Source organism: Calypte anna, chromosome 11 (assembly GCF_003957555.1).
Source record: "Calypte anna isolate BGI_N300 chromosome 11, bCalAnn1_v1.p, whole genome shotgun sequence".
Lineage (NCBI taxonomy): Eukaryota > Metazoa > Chordata > Aves > Apodiformes > Trochilidae > Calypte > Calypte anna.
In genome coordinates this window covers 1,348,588-1,369,728 of record NC_044257.1, presented here as the reverse complement: position 1 = coordinate 1,369,728, position 21,141 = coordinate 1,348,588, and the positions used below count along the sequence as shown (strand labels likewise).

Sequence of the window (21,141 nt, the reverse complement as noted above, 5' to 3'; positions counted from 1 at the left end):
GGAACGTGGTCGATTGCACAAACGGGAGGAAGCGGCAGCCGTGGGCATCGGGCCATGTAAACACCCGTGGCCCTGACACGCCGGCTCCGTCGGGAAGGGAGGGAAGCTCCGGCTATCCCCGGGCCCGTGAGCACCGGGCAGCCCCGGGCTGGCTCCCGGGAGATGGATGGATCTCTGGGCAGGAATGGGAGATGAGGTCAGCGCTGCTAAATAGCCTGGCAAAGGTGCCAGCGGATGGAGAGAGAGCTCCCGCTTTCTCAGAGGCCATCCCTAGCTGGGCTTGCTCCATCGTGCTCCCGGCACGGGGCTTTTGGGACCCCCCTCACAGCTTCCATTTCACGGCTGTGACAGCGGCTCCCGCTTGGGGCAGCATCAGCCCCAACCCCTCCTGTTCTTGGGGCACACGACTGGGAACTGCCCTACATGGGCTCCTCAGATGTGGTGACAACAGATCCCCGGTGCTGGGAGAATTGGGTGCACAGAAGGGACACGATCCAGCTGCACAGTGACAGGAGGAAACCCCCAGCTCGACACAGCCATGCACCAGTTTATTTGGATTAAAAAAGTCCATCAAGTCACAGGGCCTCAGGGACGCTCGCTTTGGAAGAACAGAGTGGGTTTTTGAGTCATGGACTCAGACCTTCCTCGAGATCTTTCCCTCCCGTTTTCTGATTAAATCAGAAATCTGAAGAGAGCAGATGAAAGGGAAACCCTGCGGCCTCAGGTGAGGGTGGACATGGCTTTGGGGTGCACACACAAAGACTTCTGGGGCACAGGGAGGGGCTGCTGTGGCTGGTGCAAGGCAGGGGAGAGGCAGAGACCAACAGAGCAGTTTTCAGATGAGGTTCTTGTTGGGCGGGAGCAGGAATTGTTTCCCCTCAGAGCCCAGGAGTGAAGTCAGGAGAACCAGGAAGGTTTAGAGGAGGGACAGGGGTCAATCCTACATACCAGTGCCACCGTGAATTGCATCTGAAGAGATTCCCACATGGAATGAGCAAAGCCAATGGAGATTTTTAGCCGTGAGAAGTCCTCAGAGCTGGCTGTTAAGACGAAATGGCTTTGGCCCTGCCCAGCCCCAGGCCAGGCCAGAGAAGGACGGAGCCTGCTGGCAGCAGTGACCAGCTGAGGAGGTGGCAGGGACACACCCCAGCAGCCCTCCCACTCAGCCCACCCAGCTCCTCATCCCTTGCCACTTGGGCCAGAGGCCACAACAGCCTCACAAAGCCTTCTCATGGAGAAAGGAGCCTGGGGGAGCCTTTGGTGCCTCTACCAAGTGGGATGGCAGAGTTAGGTATTTGCTTCCTCCAGTGCAGATGGATGCTGGGGCTGCTGGACAAAGGATGGACAGGAGGGGAGAATGGCTGTGAGGAGTGGGAGCCAGCAATGATGTCCCTGCTCTGCAGTGCAGGGCTGTTTGGACTAGGCTTCTACAACAACTTGTCTACAAGATACATTCAGCAGCAGCGTCAGGTGCTGTGGTTGGAAGCATTTTGCTCGTTTCCCTTCCTGTCTTCAACCAGTGGGGAAGGGAAGGCCACCAGCTCCAGGGCACAGCTTTGTCTTTACTTTGTGACTTGGTGGATGGCATGAGCCAGGTAGCCCACATTGCCCGAGGTAACTCCTGCCACAGAGATCCGGCCGTCCTTTGTCATGTAGATGGAGAACTCCTTGATCAGCCTCTCCACCTGGGGGAGAGAGCAGAGTTCAACCTCCAGGCCAGCCTTGGACTGCTGGCACAGCACTGCACAGGGACACCACAGGGACAGCTCTGCACAGTACTGCACGGGACAACACAGGGACAAAGCTCAGCACAGCACTGCACAGCTCAGCACAGGACAACACAGGGACAACACAGGGACAACACAGGGACAACACAGGGACAACACAGGACAAAGCTCAGCTCAGCACAGCACTGCACAGCTTGCCAGAACTGAAAGTCATCTGGGAGCCAGCAGCCATGGCATCCCACAGCCTGCAGGGCACCTGACAAACCACCAGAGATGCTGCTCAGCTCTGGGGCAACACACAGACCCTGCAGGTGTTGTCACCTCGCTTAAGCTGGCTTTTAGGGTCACCTCAGAGCTGCACCAAGTGACAGTTTCCTTTGTCAGATAAGTAGCCCATGTCTGCTTTCAGCCCCCACAGCACAGCAGGGCAGAGCAGGACTTGGGTCCTTGCAATGCTCCAGTGCTCCAAGCTGGGAGGATGTTCCTCCTGGAGGAAGAACTCCCCAGGAGGGTGCATTTTGGCATCTGCAGTCAAATTCTTACCAACAAGGACCACAAATGACACTTTGAATCCACAGGAAGAGTGTTTACCTGCTCTGGCTTCAGCCCAGTGAAGCAGAACATGCCAATCTGGTCAGTGATGTGCTGCCAGTTGTGGGAGGATCCTTCTTTCTTGAGGTTGGACACCAGCTGAGTCCTCATGCTGATGATCCTGTCAGCCATGCTCTTCACCTCCACCAGCCTGAGAAACCAACCCAGGAACCATTTAAGGGAACAGCTGGGATACACCAGTGCTGTCTGTTCCCTCCCTGCCACTACCAGGAATCAACCCTCTCCACATGGAAAGGTCTCACACGAGGGATGCAGATGAGCAAAGACCAGAGAGCATGAACCTGTAGTTCCAGCTGGGAAGCTGCTTCTTTCCCCTGGTTACCAGGAGGTGACTCCTATTTATTTAGTCCAAAGCTGCTGAACACTGCTACCAGAGTGCCAACACCTCTCACTTCTGAAACCCACCTGCAAGTAGGAGCCCTGGTGCCAGCACTGCCCAAACCCAGACAAAATAATCATCCACAGACAACTGCAGCCTGCAAGGGCTCCTCCCAGAAGCAGCAGACATCCCTGCTCCCAGGCAGAAGAGCCTGGAGACATCTCCACTGGGTCCTGGATCAGGCAGAGCTGCCAGCCTGCCAAAGGCACCAGCCAGGCCACAGCACAGCCTTTGTTCTGCCAGCCTTTGTTCTGCCAGGCCAGCTGCTGGCAGGAGCAGGACACTGAGGGGCTGGGAAAGCAGCACAGGCTGATGCCAGGAAGCAGGCTTAAGGCACGTGGGTTACATTCCTGGGGCTTATTCCCAGGTGGCTTAAGCTTCCACTTCCCCACTGTGAGACAGATGCCTACAACACCTCAGTCAGTCTTACCCACTCTCTGGACAGAGCTCTTGCAACCCCTTGTGAGCTTTATCCCCTCCTTTACCCCTCTGAGGCTGAGAAAACTGAGTCAGTTCAGCCTTGAGAACGCTCAGGGGAGACCTTGTTATGATGTTCCAGTACCTAAAGGGCAGCTCCAAAGCAGATGCAGACTCCCTGTTTACAAGGAGTCCCATGGACAGGATGAGGGGCAATGGGCACAAGGTGCTCCTGGGGAGATTCTGACTGAACACAAGAGGGAAATTTTTCCCCCTGAGGACAGTCAGACACTGGAATGGTCTCCCAGGGGAAGGGGTGGATTCCCCCACTTGGGAAAGTTGGAAGTCTCAGCTCCATGGGGTGCTGGGACATCTCAGATAAACAATAATATCAGAAGGGGTTGGACCAGATGATCCCTGAGGTCCCTTCCAACCTGAAAGTTGTATGATCTACACTTTACTGCCTTGCTAACACAAGGGAAAGCTGTTTGTGTCACGTTGGACTGATACCAGCTGATGCTGGGACACGAGCAGGGATTTCTGCAGAGGGAAGGGGTGACACATGGTTCTGACTGTACCTCTGAAGTGATGAGCTACCCAGGACAGGCAGCACAGCACAGGGCACACCTCCCTGCCCTGAGCAAGCACAGCAGGGGCTGCCCCTCTTACCACTCCTTCCGAAGGTCAGGGGTGTTGAGGATGGCAGAGGCGATGCGGGCTCCGTTCATCGGGGGGTTGGAGTACATGGGGCGGACCAGGATCTTCAGCTGAGATTCCACCCTCTTGGCTTCCTCTGCGTCGTGACAGATCACCGTGAAGGCACCCACACGTTCTCCTGAAAGAGAGGCAGTCAGGTCCCTGCCTCTGCCTCACAGAGACACCCCACGGATTGAGCAGAGAGCCCTAGAAGGGTCTCCAGCAGCTCCTGGCTTGAGCAGAGCCCTAGAAGGGTCTCCAGCAGCTCCTGGCTTGAGCAGAGCCCTAGAAGGGTCTCCAGCAGCTCCCATCTTAAGCAGAGCCCTAGAAGGGTCTCCAGCAGCTCCCATCTTAAGCAGAGCCCTAGAAGGGTCTCCAGGAGCTCCCAGGAGGTTCTCCTCCCACCAGCAGGTTGTGTCCTGTGCCCTGATGAATGCAGGCAGCAGAAAGGCACTGCCTGCTAAACCCTGGAGGCAGTGGGGTTCTCCTCCAGCATCCTGGCTGCAAGAGTATCCACAGCACCCGAGTCCTGCTGAGGTTGCTTTGTACCACTATCTGAAAGCAATTGTCCTGCCACGTTGTAAATCTATGTTATCAAATTACTGATAAGATTAAAACAGAAGCAGATTTACTCAAGAAACTGCACCTCATCAGACATGTCATGGCAGCAGCACTGCTTTTAGCTGTGGAAATGCTAGGATCCTAGGATCTGATTATCTCCTAGGACCTGATGCACATTCCACAGAGCTGCTGAGAGCTTTGTCAGTGCTACGTCGGTGCCTGGATGATCTCAAAGGTTTTTTCCCTGTGATCCCACCTGCCCTACTCACCATACAGCCTCGTGTTCTGTGATCCCACCTGCCCTACTCACCATACAGCCTCGTGTTCTGTGATCCCACCTGCCCTACTCACCATACAGCCCTGTGTTCTGTGATCCCACCTGCCCTACTCACCATACAGCCCTGTGTTCTGTGATCCCACCTGCCCTACTCACCATACAGCCCCATGTTCTTGGCATAGGACTGTGCCAGGAGGACATTGATGCCCTGCTCGATGAAATGCCGCACGGCCCAGGCGTCCCTGTTGATGTCCCCGCTGGCAAAGCCCTGGTAGGCCATGTCAAAGTACACCATGAGGTTCCTTTTCTGCCAGCAAAGAGAGGAGAGAGCATCACAGGAGGAGAACATCCCCCCAGGGAACAGGGCAGTAGGCTGGGAAGAGCCACGCAGGCAGCAGCCTCCTCAGTAGCAACTGTTCTTGGGAAGTGGAGGCATTCCCTGTCATTTGCCAGAGGGAAGGCAGCTCAACCCCCCCCAGCTGCCCACCACACACCACAACAGCAGGTAAACCCCCCCTCAGTGCAGTTATGGGACATGCAGTCTGGCCCAGGAGGCAGAAGTGGATTCAGAAGCAATAAGTTACTCCGTTTCAGTGTCCCCTGTATTATCAGTTTCCAGGAAAACCACCTGGGAACACTGGGCAGGTGCCAGCCCTTCCAAGACCTCCAGGCAGATAACCCAGCCACACTGCCACACACTCAGGGACAGTCACCTGCAGGCCAAAGGGGCTGCTTTGGTATCTATCAGTTCTCAGGACATTTGGCATCCCCAAGCCAAATGTCACTGCCTACAGCTTGGGAGCACAGGAGGGAGGAGGAAGAGAAGGATGAAGGAACAACCTGCCTCTCTCTGTCTCCAGCTGAAGCTTGCATGGAGACACCAAGCAGATGAAAGCTCCCCGTGCAGCTATCACAGTTCACTCTTTCAATCCTTTCAGTGCTCTCCCTCCCCTGGCTTCCTGGGAAGGTGCCAGTAGAACATCAGGCAGCCAGCTAGAAGCTTTATGGGTGCACTTGTTGGCTCCTGTCTCCAGAGCAGGAACATGACACCCCTCCTGGCCTCAGGGAAGGGGGTAACCTATAGAGCAGTGAAGGCCACGTGCCACCCACGAATGCCCAGAGCTGTGGATTTCCCAGGAACAGCACGGTGCCCCTGGAACACTACTGCTCACCTTCACTGTAGCTGCCAACTCCTTCCACTGCTCCTGCCGGGGATCCACCCCGGTGGGGTTGTGAGCACAAGCATGCAAGAGGATGATGCTCTTCTCTGGAATTTTCTAAGAAAGATGTTACAGAAGATGAATTATTAATGAGATCCCAGCACCTCCTCAGCAGCTGAGATGGGACTCTTGCCCTGGACAGCTTAGACAAGCTCTGCAAGGCTTTAAGCCTTGATATGATGCCTTCAGACATCATGTTTAGGCTAAAGCAAGATGATCCCTACACCTACACCTGCATCCAGGTCTGGAGCCCTCAGCACGGGAAGGCCATGGAGCTGGTGGAGTGGGGCCAGAGCAGTGACAGGAAAATGCTCAGGGGGCTGGAACACCTCTGCTGTGAGGACAGGCTGAGGGAGCTGGGGGGGTTCAGCCTGGAGAAGAGAAGGCTCCAGGGAGACCCCACAGTGACCTCCCAGTGTCTGAAGGGGCTCCAGGAAGGCTGAGAGGGACTGTGTGCAAGGGCCTGGAGTGCTGGGATGAGGGGCAGTGGTTTGAATGGGAGGAGATTTAGATGGGATGTCAGGAACAAGTTCTGTGCCATGAGGATGGGGGAACAAGGGCACAGGTTGCCCATGGCTGAGGCCTCATCCCTGGAGATATTCAAGGTGAGGCTTGAGGAGGCTCTGAGCAACCTGAGCTGGGTGAGGGTGTCCCTGCTGACTGCAGGGGGGTTGGGCTGGATAACCCTTGGAGGTCCCTTCCTTCCAACCCAAATGATTCTGGGGTTCTATGACAGGGGTGAGGGTCAGGCCCCAGGACAGGCTGGGAACCACAGTGTTTGGGGGTCTCACCACCACCCCCCCTCCCAGCTGCCTTTGGGGGGAGTGAGTGACAGTGAGAATAGCTTGGGGGAAAGGTGTTTGTTTTTCTATTTATAATTATATTATTTCTATAAGTTGGTTTGTTCTTCTTGGGGTAGGTAAGTGAAGGGGGGGGTGTCCAGGGAGGGGATTTGGGCATTGCTGCTGGGACCTCTGAAGCCACTGGAGGCTTTGAAGCCACCAAGAGCTTGGCAGGTGCAGAGCAGTGATGCCTCACCCTGAGTCACTCCCAGCCCAGCTGGTAGAAACCTGCCAGCACCAGCACCTGGTTCCAAACCTGAGCTGGGTGAGGGTGTCCCTGCTGACTGCAGGGGGGTTGGGCTGGATAACCCTTGGAGGTCCCTTCCTTCCAACCCAAACTCTGTGGGTTTTTGAAAGGCAACTCACAGAAATGTCTTCCATGGCTCCAGAGAAGTCAAGGCTGCATGTCTTGGGGTCGTAATAGCGATAAGCCTGAAGCTGCAGCCCAGCATCCCGGAAAATGGGGGTGTGGTTGCCCCAGGATGGTTTGGGTAGGTACACGTCCCGGCTGGACTTGAAGAACCGTTGCTGAACAAGAGGAGGACACAGCGTTCATACAGCTTGAACAGATTCAGGAAGGTAAAACCCCCCAAAGATTCAGCTCTGGTCAAAAGCTGTCCTTTCCTTCCCCCCACTGGCCATGGACTCACCAAAAAGTTGGCTCCAATTCGCAGAGATCCGGTCCCAGAAATACCCTGCACAGTGACATACTGCAAGGGAGGAAACAAAGACATGGATCTGAGCCACCAATCCCTGTCCCTACCTCAGCATTAACACCCAAACAGGGACATGAGGCTGGAGGGGACCACGTGGCTCAGCAACTCCAGTTGCAGGGAACTGGATGGGAGTTGCTGTTCCCAAGGCAGGGTTGTTTCCCTCCTCAGGAAGGGCTGCTTCACCCCAGCCTTCAGAAGCAGTTTGCTTTGGGCCAGCTTGCAACTCAGAGGCACAAAACCTCTGCCAATGGTTCCACTACATGGGCACCCTCACATCAACCAGGGGCCAAGACAGCACTGCCCACCCCCTGCTGCCCACCCCCTGCTGCCCACCCCCTGCTTACCCGTCCGTTCTTGAACGCCTCGCTGTTTTCCCCCAGAGCCAGCTCTGCTGATGCCCTGGTGAAATCTGCCAGCCCCCCAATGGGCAAATACTCCTTGTCCATCTTCTTGGATGCTATCATGGCCTCTGCCTGGGAAGGACAACACACATTCAGCAAGGAAGGCAGAGCCAGGAAACCCACAGCCAGAGGAGAGCAGAGCTTCCAGCCCGTGAGGAGTCAGTGCTGCTGCCCAAGTGGGAGCTGTCCTGCAGGAAGTGTGGCCCTTGCTGGAGGGCAGGGATTGTCTCTACACAGGGAGACATCCCCAAAACAGGGAGGGCAGCAAGCCCTTGGCATGCTGGGAGTGTTATTGAACTAGATGGATCAAGTTTAAAAAAAAAAAATAAATCCAGAAACCCCAGGCCATTTGGAAAGCAGCCTGGCTGGAAGGTAGCTCACCCAACCCTTCCACACAGCACCTCCCAGTTTTGTTCATTTCTATTTTTCAAACAGACCCAGCATCAGAAATCATCCCAAGTCTGTACCCAACAGGATCAGAGAACAGAAGTGAGAACAGCAGACAAAGAACCACACTCAGGTAAAACACAGCAACATCTGGAGCACTCCAGGAACCCCTCCCTGCACTGCCAGGGCAAGAGGATGGACCCTGGCAGCATTCAGATACCACCAGGGAACTGTTCCTGTGACTGCAGACTCCCCAGCCATAACCCAGAACCAGCATGTGCTGACCCAGGGAGAGCCAGGGCAAGGGATGGCTTTAAACCCCACCCTGAGGAGAAACATGGACAACGTGTCCTCCTTTTGGCCAGGAAACCAGCCAGTCAGCCTGTGACAGCTGCTTCCCATTTGGTGGTCTATTTCTATGCTTGCAACCCTGAAAGGCTCTTTAATCCCCTCAAGGGCAGCACCCACATCCAGCTCCCTGGGCTGGAGTTTCAGTCTGGCTTATGGAGAAACTGGTAACAACAGCTCAGTGGAATTCCTAAGACTAATTCATGAAGGGGACAATGTCAGCTCTTCCCTCCTGTGTGGGCTGGCTTGGGGAACACCAGAAATACCTTGAAGTTCAGAGGGCAACCGGGCTGGAGAGCTGGTGGAAATTGGCAACAAACTGGATTTAACTGGATGGGGATAAGCCCCAGGTTCCCTGTTTTATCCCCTCCTCACCTTGCGGACGCAGTTCAGGACATATGGCTTCCCGTTGTCATCCCGGTATGCACCCACACCCAGGTTCATCTTCTTGGAGTTGGTGTCACGTTTGAAAGCTTCTGTCACCCCCAGGATGGGGTCGGGGGGACCCATCTCTACGTGGGACCACCATGAGCTGAAGGGAAAAAACAAAACAGAAGCTAAGAATTAGGGTTGGAAGCTGGGCAGGGACATGTTCTGACACGGCTGGGAAGAAAATCCAAAATCTGGTCCTTAACCACTGAACAAGGTACAACCAGTGGGAAGGTAATTGTCCAGGGGTGAAAAAACACCACTCCTTTTAACCCTTTGATCCTTTAAGCAACTCCTCTAAGCACTGCACCTTACAGTGCAGAACAGGTGAAGAGTCTCAGTCCACTTTGGCTGAAGATGCCTGAGCCCTTGTCCTGGTTTGGGCCAGGATAAAGGTGATTTTCTGTCTTGTACTTTTGCTTTTAGCTAAGTCTCTTGTAAGTAGTCCTGGGACTGGCCCTGCTGTCCTGAGCTGCAGACACCAGAAAGGCCCCAGAACATGAGCTTCAACCTCTCATCCTCTGGCCAAGTGCCATCTCCTCCCAGCCCAGAGCTGGGGTTGTGTGCCTGAGTGGGACCTCAGCCAGACCCCAGTGACTGCACAGAGCACAAATCTGGAGCCTCTTCCAAACTCCTGGAAACCAACCTGCTTTGCCTGCAGTGCCAAGTGATGTAAGGAAGGGATTTCTCCCTCCCTGCTCTACAAACTGTCTCACTGGATGAGAGATGTTGTCACCCAACACTGTTTCCTTGGGAATGGCAGAGGACTCTTTCTCCCCAGCATGTGACAAAAGTGACAAGCTCCTTCCCTTGCTGTCAAGCATGAAACCTCCCTGTGTGAGGAGGAGCTTTGTGCCACTCTGCCACCCACCCACCTGCTTCTGCCCTGTTGGCAGCACATCCTGAAGGCTCTCTTAATGCCAAGGGCACAACAGACCAGGCTATAAAAAGAACCCCCTCATTCTCTTTGGCCACAGCCTCTGCCCAGTCCCACGTCTGAGCTCTGCAGGCTCCTGTGTTGTGCAAGAGAAGCAGTGTGGTGGTTTTCAGCCCCCCTGGCAGAGGGTTAGGGCTGCAACAGCTCCCTCCTGACAAAAAGATTTATTAAAGATGATGACTCCAGGCAGCTCTGAGCATCCTGACTCCCAGCATCACCCAGGCACTGTCCCAAACCTTTGCATTTGCCTGTGTGTGGAGGCTGCATCTCTTTAGCACCTCAAACAGAATCAGCCCTCTTCAGATTTAACTGCTCTTCCCATCAGCACAGGATTTCCAAATAGAAAACCTCCATTTCTCCTCTTGACAAGTTCTGTGGGGAAAAGGACAGCCAAGACATCCAAAAAGCAGAGCCATCTTGGGTCGTTTAAAACTGGAAGATGGGCTCAGAATTGTCTAGACCACTAACAACTCTTAATTACCTCTCTGGGTAAGGTCAGGATGAGTTTAGAAAGGAGGATGAGTCAGTTGTGCCAACAGCACACACCCTGCAGAGGCACTGGGGCTGTCAGGATGGGAGCCCAAGATCCACAGGTTCAGGAAAACATTGCTTTGGAAAAACCTCCTGGCAATGAGGGGCAGGGAAAGAAAGGAAGAAAGAGGCTCTGCCCAACACCCTCCTGGCAATGAGGGGCAGGGGAAGAGAGAAAGAGGCTCTGCCCAGGAGTGTGTCTCCCTGCAGCTCACCTTTTCCCAGATTATTCAGGTGCTGAGGGCTGCAGGAGCCTGCACATTTATTTTCAGGAGCTTGGGAGAAGGTGAGGACACCTCCTTTGTGCCAGAATGTCCCCAAGCAGCTTACAAGCCTGTGGGTTATTTAGGCCCTGATCCTGCAAACACTTAAGCAGGTCACTGGACTATTAATTCATTACTGCTGTAATTAATGCTGATCCCGCAGGCATTTACCTAAGCTGCAGCACTCCTGAGAGATAAAGTACTTTTGTTCTGAGCTGGTCTTTCATCAGCTTAAGGCAGCAAGGGGTAGGGTTAGGACTGATTTTCCTGTTATCAGCCTGAAGATCTTCAGGTGAAGGCCAAGGAAAGATTCCTTTGCTCTTTCCAGGGAGCTGAGCTCTCAGGGAGAGAGGAGAAAAAAGCCCAGGCTGTTGTCCAAACCCATCAAGATATCCAAGAGATCACAGAGGCAAAACTTTCCAGCTGGGGGGTTGGGAGAAGAGGGCCAGCAGGAATCTGAGGCCACAGGTCCTGACACACCACTGCCCCTCTGTCACTGTAACATTGTCACCCCCTGTACTGAGCTATAATTTCTTTCCAGCAATTAAAAGAGCACCAGTCTTGGATAAAGGTCAAAGTTATAAAATTCACATCCTCTCTGCCAGGCTGGAGGTATTCCAGTGGAGAAAACTCCATGAAGGGAGTTAAAGCTGGGGCTGAACTACCTGAAGGACACCTGATGTGAGCCAAGGAAAGGACATGAACCTGAACACAGGGGCCAAGGCAGAGCTGGGATGCTGAGCAGACACTCAGGCAGTCCCTCCATCCTTCAGCCAAACTTCTGAGCTGCCTTAAAGCACAGTGGGACAGAGAGAAGGTAGGAAAATGCCCCAGGAACTGCATAAACCTTTCAAAACTATGGTGGAGCTCATGGCCCAAGCTGCAGACACCTCAGAGTGTGCTCACAGACTCTACCCAAGCCCAGACAGCCAGATCTCCTGGAGGTAAGGAAGTTCCCAAGTCCAGAGAAGGTTCCCAATGTGAAGAAGCCAATCCATGTTCCCTGAGGTACAGCACAGCCAGATACTGGATTTGAAAGCCTTCTGCCAAACCCCCCAGAGCAGCTCTGCAAGCAGGGGCAGAGCAGAAACCACAGCTACAAGCAAATATTTACACAAAAACAATGCAGTGGCTGCTGGCTACTATCATCCTTGCAAGCCTAAAAATCTGTTGCCCAGTCAGCTTCAGGAAGCTTCCCACCAAGAAGAGCACTTAAAATAGCTGTCTGGTGACCCATCAGCAGCCTTATCACTCAGCATGGGCATGTCAAGGCAGACACTTTAACCATTCCAGATCTCTTCACCTCTGTTCCCAGCACAGGGCAGTTTGAAACAGCTCAGCACCAGGTGAAGGTGCTGAAGGAAACAGAAACTGCTCAGCACTGCTTGGCATCCCCTCTTGCAGGGTGAGGAGTCACTTTTCCAAAGCAACTGGAGCTGTGCACAGAGGTTTTGTCCTTACCCCAGGGCTGGGCTGTACTCCTTCCAGGTGATCTCATCCCTTTTGGGTGACCTTGATGCAATTTGGTCATTTAGTTGGCCCTCCCTTTGGCCAGCCACACTCCAAGGGCAGACAACACAACCTCCAGGTGGTTTTTTTTTCTACCTCCTGACTGAGCAGAGCTTGGGGAGAAGCTGGGATGAGAGTATTTCACATGGCAGAGAGGCTGTGCTGGACAGTGCAGCATTAATCAATATCTAATCATCTTTATGTGCTGTAATGAGGAAAGAAAAATCTCACTGCTTCCCAGCAAGGAAAAGGAGCTGATCTTTAGAGCCTACCAGGAGGCTGGAGAGCAGCTCTGGCTTCAGAGACAGCAGAGCCTGGAGCTGGTAGTGCTGAACTGGTCATTACTGGTTCTCCCTGCTGCCCTCCTGCTCATGCCAGGTTGGTACCCCTGAAGTCATGGCTCTAGCAGGGGCACCCCTGCATCCTGCCAGCACCCTCTGGTCCCTTCCCATGCTGTATTGGGTCCCCACAAGATCCATGAGGGGGAGCAGTGTCCCCCCCCCCAGCCCCACTGCACACCACCAGCAGGACCCCAGCCCCATTTCACAGTACACGGGGTCCCTGTTGCACAGAGCACCAGCAGCAGCATCCCAGCCCCACTGCACCCTGCACAAGGGGGTCTCCAGCCCCGTTTCTTGGTGCACAGGATCCCCCCAGCCCCACTACATGGTTCCCCCCACCACCCCAGCTCCATGTCACAGCACATGGGCCCCTTGCACAGTGCCCCTCACCCTAACTCTAACCCTAACACATTGCCAGCAGCACCCTGACCACGTTCCTTGGTGCACAGGGCAATCCCAGCCTGGATCCTCGGTGCTCTGGGTGCCCTCAGCCCTGTCTCTTGGTGCACAGGGCAATCCCAGCTCCCTTTCCCGGTGCCCTGGATGCCCTCAGCCATGTTCCTTGGTGTCCTGGGTGCCCCCGGGCTCCTTCCTTGGTGCCCTCATCCCCGTTTCTCAGTGCACAGGACAATCCCAGCTCCCTTTCCCGGTGCCCTGGGTGCCCCCAGCCCCGTTTCTTGGTGCACACGGTAGTCCCAGTCCCCTTTCCCGGTGCCCCCAGCCCCGTTCCTGGGCACCCCCTGCCCCCTTTCCCAGTGCCCTGGGTGGCCCCGGCCTCGTTCCTGGGTGCCCTCAGCCCCGTCCCTGGGTGCCCTGGGTGCTCCCAGCCCCGTTTCTCGGTGCCCTGGGTGCTCCCAGCCCCGTTCCTGGGTGCCCTCAGCTCCGTTTCTCGGTGCCCTGGGTACTCCCAGCCCCGTTTCTCGGTGCCCTGGGTGCTCCCAGCCCCGTTCCTGGGTGCCCTCAGCTCCGTTTCTCGGTGCTCTGGGTACTCCCAGCCCCGTTCCTCGGTGCCCTGGGTGCTCCCAGCCCGGTTCCTAGGTGCCCTCAGCCCCGTTTCTCGGTGCCCTGGATGGCCCCAGCCCCATTCCTTGGTGCACAGGGCAATCCCAGTCCCCTTTTCCCGGTGCCCCGGGTACTCCCGGCCCCGTTTCCCGGTGCCCTCCCCACGGCCCCGCTCGCCCTCCACAGCGGCTCCTCAAGGGCAGCCCGGGGGGCGCCCAGCCGGGCCGCAGCCAATCAGCGCCGCGCAGCCCCCGACCCGCGCGCTCCCCAGCCAATCCGATCGCCGTTCCCCCGGCAACCCCCCGCCCCACCGCACACGTCACCGCCGGTGCCTACCGAGACCCCTTCCCCTCACAGCCCCCTCACCGCCCCTCCTCGCCTCACGGGCCGCCCTCTGCAGCAGCCCCTTCACCGGTACCGGACGGGCAGCCCCGGAGGGGGAGCGCGTCCCTCAGCCCTCACCTGGCGCGGGCGGCGAGGCGCGGGGCGGCGAGGAAGCGGCTGGTGTGGAGCAGAGCCATGGCGGCGGCAGCGGCAGCGGGTGGCGAACGGACACCTCACGCGGCAGACGCCGGGCTGGAGCCCCGCCCCACGCATGCTCCGCCCCGTTCCGGGCATGGCCGGAGCCCGCCCCCTGGCGGCCCGGAGGACTCTCTGCAGCCGTGCCGAACGAACCGGCCCGGGATGGACCGGGCAGAACCAGGCTGTGATGGACTGTGCCGGGCTGTGCCGGACAGTACCGGGCTGTGCCGAGCTGTACCGGGCAGAAGCGGGCAGTACCGGGCTGTCCGAGCTGTACGGGCAAGTGCCTGGCAGTACCGGGCTGTGCCGGGCTGTGCCGAGCTGTACCGGGCAGAACCAGGCTGTGATGGACTGTGCCGGGCAGAAGCGGGCTATGCCGAGCTGTGCCGGGCAGTACCGGCGGAACCGGGCTGTGCTGCAGTACCGGGCTGTGCCGGGGCAGTACCGGGGCTGTGCCGGGCAGTACCGGGCAGAACCGGGCTGTGCCGAGCTGAACCCGGCTGTACCGGGTTGTACCGGGCTGAACCGGGTTGTACCGGGCTGTGCCGGGCTGTATCGGGCTGTGCCGGGCTGTATCGGGCTGTGCCGGGCTGTATCGGGCAGTACCGGGTTGTACCGGGCAGTACCGGGTTGTACCGGGCAGTGCCGGGCTGTGCTAGGTGACACCGGGCTTTACTGGGGTGTGCCACGGTGTACTGGGCTGTACTGGACTCTGCTGGGATCAGGGGGTCTGCACCGGTCAGTACTGGAATATGGGGGAGGGCTTGCACTGGTTTATGGGGGGCTGCACTGGGATGTAATGGGATGTGTCAGGCTGCAGTGGGCTGTACTGGGACAGAGATGGCTGTACTGGGCAGTACTGGGCTGTACAAGGCTACACGGGGCTGTGCAGTAAGTTTTGGAGAACTGGACTGCACCATACTGGGCTGTACTGGGCCATACTGGACCTCGGTGTCTGCAGCCCCCCCTGCTCTGTCCTGGGAGGTTTTCCAACCCCCCCCTCCTCCCAGGTTCATTTCTTTCCCTCTAGGATGCAGAGAGAGGGCCTGGGATCTAGCAGTACTTCAATTTATTTGCAAACTGTTCTTTGGTAAACGAGAAAAACTCAAGAAGAGACAAAAATAACAAAACCAAAACACTCCTCCCTCCCCCCCCCCCCCCCAAAAAAAAAAAAAAAAAAAAAAAAATAAAATAAAATAAAATAAAATAAGTAAATCAACCAGGCAGATGGGGTAAAAAGAGTTTTTCCCCCCCAGGCTGGGATTTGAACGATCTACAGCAAACTCAAGAGCTGGTGGGGGGGGTAAAGGGGGGAAAGGGGGGTGGGGAGGGGCAGCACCACCCCCTCCTCCCCGACACTGCAGTTCTGGGGGGGTCCTACATGGGGGGGCTCATTGCAGAGCACCAGCTCCAGCTCCTTGCGGTAGAGTTTGCCCCCATCCGAGAGGTTCATGATGCTCTTCCTGTAAGCTGGTGAGCTGCTGGATGTTCATCTCCTGCAAGAAACAGGAGCGTGGGGCACCCCTTTTCTCAGGGGGGGGGCAAAACCCAGGCTGGGGACCCCCATCTCCCATTGGGGGGGATACACACACACACACACACAGGACCAGCATCTCTTCTGGTCCCCATGGGGGATGTGGGGGGTGGAAGATGCTTCTAAAAGAGGGGAGGGGGGAATGGAAGGGGGGGTTAGGGAGGGGGGGGTGAGTCAGGGGGGTCCCCAGGCTCTGTCCCCCAACTTCTTTTTCTCCACTCACTTTTTTGTTCTTCTCAGAGAGGTCTTTCAAAAGTGCATCCAGCTCGTTCTCATCAATGAAGCCACTGCCATCCTGGATAAAGAGTGTGGGGGGGACACACATCACCAGCCCTGCAACCCTCAGGATGTCCTCACCCCAAAGCAGAGCAGGGAATTGAGCTGACTGGGTTTGGTTTGGGTTTTTTTTTTTTCCTGATTAATATTGTTTTGGGGTGGTTTCCTGAGGGCTGCCTCCCTACCTTGTCGTAGAAGTTGAAGATGGCATTGAACTCCTCCGAGGACAGCTTCATCCCCTGGGCAAGGGACACCAAGGTGTGAGGGGGGGGGGGACAGAGATGCAAGCAGGGAATGGGATTTAATCGATTTATTTACTTATTTATTATTACCTGGAACTTCAGAAGGAAGTTTTCCTGCACAGGCAAAAGTCTGGAAAAGAAGCAGGGCAGGGGATAAGGGGGAAGCAGCCAGGAAAAGACACTTCTTAAACCCAAAGTGGCTTTTCACTCAGAAACAGGAGCCAATTAAAGGGGAAAACTCTTTCCCTCAGAACAGGAGCAGACTCTCCCAGCCAGGGAATGTTTTGGGATCTCCTTCCCTCCCCACTGCTCCCTTCTCCCTGCCCATCCCCTTACCGGGACATCTCGGAGAGGCCCAGCTTCCCATCACCATTCATGTCAAACATCCGCAGCTGGGGACAACAAGTGGCACTTGGTCACCCATCACCACCTCCATCCCTCCCTCCCTCCCTCCCTCCCACTGGGGGGGTGACAAGCCCCGTGGGAGAGCTGTGAGCCCCCTGGGAGCAGCCTGGGGGTCCCACTCACGATGGTCTGGGTGTACTCCTGCAGCTTGGGCTCATCGTAGTGTCTGTTTGCCTTCTTCAGCAGGTCCGACAAGAAGCCCTGGAAGGAGAGGGCTTTGCTGGCAGTTCCCACCCCCAGCTGTCCCCTCAGGGGTTGTCCCCCCCGTGGGGACACAGCTCAACCCCCCCCCATGCCTGCAGCCCACCTTCAGCTCGTTGGCTTCGATGTAGCCGCTGCGGTCGGTGTCGTACCTGCGCCAGGCCTGTGGGGCAGCCACAGGAACATCAGGAGTGGGCACGGGTCCCACCTTTCCCCTGCCCCGACACGGGGGGGTGACCCCAGAACCCCCTGCTCAGAGCAACCCCACCCCTGCCAGCAGAGATGGGGTCATCCACGGCTCCCATCCGGCCTCACGGGTACCACCTGCCCTTCCTGCCTTTGTTCAGCCCCGTGCCAAGAGTTCAAGTGTTTATTATCCTCTGTTATCCTCCCCTGGCATGTGAGACCAGGCTTTAATATTTAATTACAATCCCCCCAGTTAAACAATAGCACCCACTCCTCCCCCACCTCAGCCCCATAACAATGGGGTTTGTCCCTCTTTCAGCCATCACCTCCACCTTGCTTCGTTTTTCAAGCACCAGCTCCCCCACCCCGGGATGCTGCACATCCCCCTTCACCCTCAGCCACATCTTGGTCCCTTTTGGAATTTCTCTTCCACCCCACAAGATGGATTCACCCTGTTAGAGGGTGCAGCAAAGTTTGGGTGGCCTGGACCGGCGCTGTCTGCTCCACCACATCCTCAGACACTAAAGAACCACCCCAGGAGGGGGGAATTGCCAGGATTGGCTCCAAACCCTGAGTTCACCTCACCTGGAGAGTGGGGACGAGGTGTCTGCTGCCCTGAGAGGTCCCACGGGGGGCTGAGGACTGGGAAAACTCACCACACTCAAGCCATGCCCCCCCTCCCCAGGTTCCCAGGGCTGAATTAGAGCCAAGAGTCTGGGGGAGATGGGTGGGGAGGGGGGGGTTGGTAATGCCAGCTCCCCCTTTCCTTCTTTCTTTCTCCATAGTGAGGCCCACCAGGGACAATCCTGGAGGGATCCCAGCACTGCCTGCCCTGCTCACCTCCATGAACTCCGAGCTGGAGCCCACGTGCTGGCGGGAAACACAGCAGGAAATTCTCCTCCGTGGGCAGGATCTGGGCCAGCTGCAGGGAAGAGGAGAAATTGGGGGAATATGGGAGGATATATGGAGGAATATGGGATCAGCATCCTGGGAGGAGGGGGAACGACGAGCATCCCAGGGCCATCCAGGCCACTACACCTCTGCCATCATCAATTCTGCCATCCGAGTTTTGTCGTACTTGTGCACTGAACTCCTCATCTTGTCACCCCAAGTTGTCCTTCTTGGGGTCCTGCCACGTAAGGACACGGGGATGGGAGCATTTAACTCCCCCCTGAAAGCCTCCAGTAGGAGGGGAGGGGGAGAGCAAAACCAGGAGAGCCCCTTACCAACACCCGCCCCTTCCTCGCACTTTCCAGCTCCTGGAAGAAGTTTTCCAAGCTCTTTGCCTTCGATGTAAGCCATTTCCTAGGGAAAGGAGAAAAAAAATGCAGTGAGTCTCCTGACTCTCACCTTTCCAGAGAGGAGGGAGGGCTGCAGCACTTGTTTCCCCCCCCACCTGCATGGAGCAGCCCAGGAACACAGGCAGTGCCTTCCCCAAACCCACGGACACCCAACCCGACTTTGCAGGTAGCCAGAGCTCTCACTTGTGGTAGCCCAGGCTTCTCCCCAGCACCCACCTTTAGGGCAGGGGGGGATTTGTCCCTAGCCTCTTGTTTGCTGCATTTTTGCAGCTGGAACCAAGGGGGTTTGAGACTGAGCATCCCCAGGACTGGCTCCTCCGAAGCCCACTGCAGGGAGCAGCACGGGGAAACAGGGAGCAGGGTGAAACAGGACAAGGCAAGCCCAGCACAGCATCACCCTAAGGGGCACCAGGATCAGCCCCAGGATTGTCTCTGAGGTGGCTGTCCCGTGTAACCCCAGCTCTCAACTGCCAATTCATCTGGGTCAGGCTGTGGTTCTGACAGACCCAGGGTATCCACAGGCCCTTCCTGCCTGCAGCAGGAGGGCTCAGCCCCCGGCAATGATGCAGTGGCCCTCGGTGGCTTCAAGGGGGTGACTGGCATGGCCCGAAGCAGCAAGGATCATCATGGCACAGCCAGGAGATGCAACAAGGCCACAACTCCACACTGCTGCCACCACCCTGCCAGAAATCCTCCCTCACCCACCAAACCCTGGGATATGCTGCCCCTTCCTCCCAAATTCCAGGCTGATAGGCAGAAGGGGCTCTTCCTTGTGGACATCCCCTTCAAAGGCCATCCCAGCCTCTGGAGGCTTGCACCATGGCACCCTGCTCCGTGACACCTCATTGGCACCATGGGTTCCCGGTGGCATCTTCTCCCTGCCACAGCGTGGGCAGATGGAATAACCCATCCACATCCTGGCTGGAAGTGCCTGGGGACGTCCCAGGACACCTTCCCCAGTGAACAGCTACATCCTGATGGTCTGAGCAACATCCCATCCAGGTGGGGACAAAAGCCCGGGGTGATGCAGTGTGGGTGGTGCAAGCTGCCAAGAGGCTTTCCACTGCCTTTCCCAGGGATTGTTTTTGCAGACAAGGCCCCAGGCTCCTCTGAATTCATTCAGGGGAAAAAAAATTAAAATTCAGCAAGAGTTTTGAGCTGGGAAAAAAAAAAAAAAAGGAAAACACCAAGAAAAGCCAGGACTGGTAGCTTGGTTTCTCCCAGGAGCAGCTTAGTCAGGTCTGATCCGTGTCCACAGGATGATGGGATGTAGAGCAGCACAGAAAATCCCCTCTGGAGAGCCATGGAAAGTCCGTGTAGCTGCACTCAGAGCCTCCCTGTGCCACAGAGCCCACGGGACAGGATGGCTGGCAAAAGGGGGACATCAAAGGCCCCCAAAGGGCATCTCTGAGTGGGTGAAATCCCATCGGAAGGGTTAAGAGCTTGGGTGAGCATCCCTGTGCCAAGGGGCTGAACCCGCCTCTCTCCATCACTCAGCAGCAGAGGGAAGTGGTCGGGGGATTGGAGCTCCTGGCTGAGCATCCTCCTCCTCAAGGCCACCATCTCCTTGCCACCTCAGTCCCTCCTCCCCCGAAGGCTGGATTTGTGCCTGCCCTGAGCTTTGGAGCTGACGGAGCAGATCCAGGAGGGCGCTGGACAACCCACACCGGAGCTGCCCCTTCCCACTGGGATTGGGACCATCCCAGTGTCCTAACCCCAGGGCTGCTCTGGCACCAGCTCCAGCGGTGACAGGGACAACCTTGCTGGCGTCCCCCGGTGCTGCGGGGCTGCTGCGGGGCCGGCTCAAGCGGGACAGTGGCGTGAACAGGTGCCAGGGGGGGTTTTGGTCCCCAAATCCTCTTCAGGGACGGGAGAGCCAGGAAAGGGCATAGAGCTTTCCTTTCCCAGCGGGCTGAGCCTCCCCCCGCGCCCCGGGGCTGAAAATAAACTCTTTGCCCAGCCAAACCATCCCACCTAAAAATTCCCACCCCGTCCCGTCCGTTCGCCCCCCTTTTCTGTGGGGACAATGACTCTGCGGGGAGATGGCATCCTCGCTGGGGACACGGCTGCTGCCCTGGAAGGGTTTTCGCGTGGGCTGGGGAAAAGGAGGGAACGGACGGAGCACTCTCGCCATGGAGGGCCATTTCTCACCCCGCTCCCCCGGGCAAGGGACACCCCTCTGTCACCCCCCCAGCTTCCAGGACAGGGCTCCGCTGTCCCCGACACCTCCAGGTACTAAGGATGGGGCACGGTGAAGGTAGGGGATGCTGAAAGGGACAGAGAGAGTGTGCGAGGGTTCCCTGGGAAAGGACATCCCGGGAAGGGCAGGAGCAGCCCACAGAGGTGACACCGGGCTGCGGCGAATCCCGGCTCTCGGGAGGGGGAAAGGAGACCCAGGGCACTCCCGGCTCTGCGGGGCTGGGGGTCCCGCGGGATGGGGGATGCCTGGTGGGATTCAGTGTGTGGGGGGGAGTTCCCCGCCTTTCTCCAGGGGGACATCTGGAGGGGTTCTCATCTCCCGGGAGCTCTTCCCGACAGACTCCGCTCCATCATCCCGGGGACTTTCCATCATCCCCGAGCGCTCTCCGTCTCCCCGGAGCTGCGGCAGCTGAGGCTCTGCCTTCCCACCCGTGTCCTCCCAGCGGGATGCCCGCGGTTCCTCACACCCTCCCCCCCCCGGCCCCGCACCCCGGAGACGCACATCCAGGTGCCCTTCCCGCCGGTTTTGGGGTGATGTGGCGGGAGTGGGAAGGGATGCGGGCGGGTCCCCTCGCCACCCGAGGACTGACCGTCCGCGTCGAAGTGCCGCCAGACGTCGAGGAACTGTGATGCGGTGAGCTCGCCAGGTGGAGGTGCGGGCTTGCTAGCGGGCCGGCCAT

General features: G+C 57.0%; 2 protein-coding genes across 2 annotated transcripts; both read right to left on the bottom strand.

Annotated features, from left to right (window-relative positions):
- Positions 1 to 527: 527 nt before the first annotated feature.
- On the bottom strand, positions 528 to 14,239 carry GOT2 (glutamic-oxaloacetic transaminase 2). The gene is made up of 10 exons (XM_030458092.1): positions 14,058 to 14,239; positions 8,959 to 9,115; positions 7,792 to 7,920; positions 7,382 to 7,441; positions 7,098 to 7,259; positions 5,842 to 5,946; positions 4,826 to 4,976; positions 3,805 to 3,970; positions 2,319 to 2,469; positions 528 to 1,685 (listed from the first exon to the last, which is right to left on the bottom strand). Exons 1-10 carry the CDS (start codon positions 14,114 to 14,116, stop codon positions 1,563 to 1,565), a joined length of 1,263 nt encoding a protein of 420 aa, XP_030313952.1. The 5' UTR covers positions 14,117 to 14,239; the 3' UTR covers positions 528 to 1,562.
- A 1,151-nt stretch (positions 14,240 to 15,390) lies between these two features.
- On the bottom strand, positions 15,391 to 21,141 carry CALB2 (calbindin 2). Its single transcript, XM_030457987.1, is given in 16 exon segments — positions 15,391 to 15,408; positions 15,499 to 15,585; positions 15,587 to 15,613; positions 15,875 to 15,946; positions 16,113 to 16,166; positions 16,260 to 16,299; positions 16,506 to 16,561; positions 16,698 to 16,775; positions 16,882 to 16,938; positions 17,802 to 17,837; positions 17,839 to 17,883; positions 18,000 to 18,068; positions 18,070 to 18,090; positions 18,188 to 18,266; positions 21,048 to 21,105; positions 21,108 to 21,141. Coding segments are annotated over 16 exon segments (831 nt in total).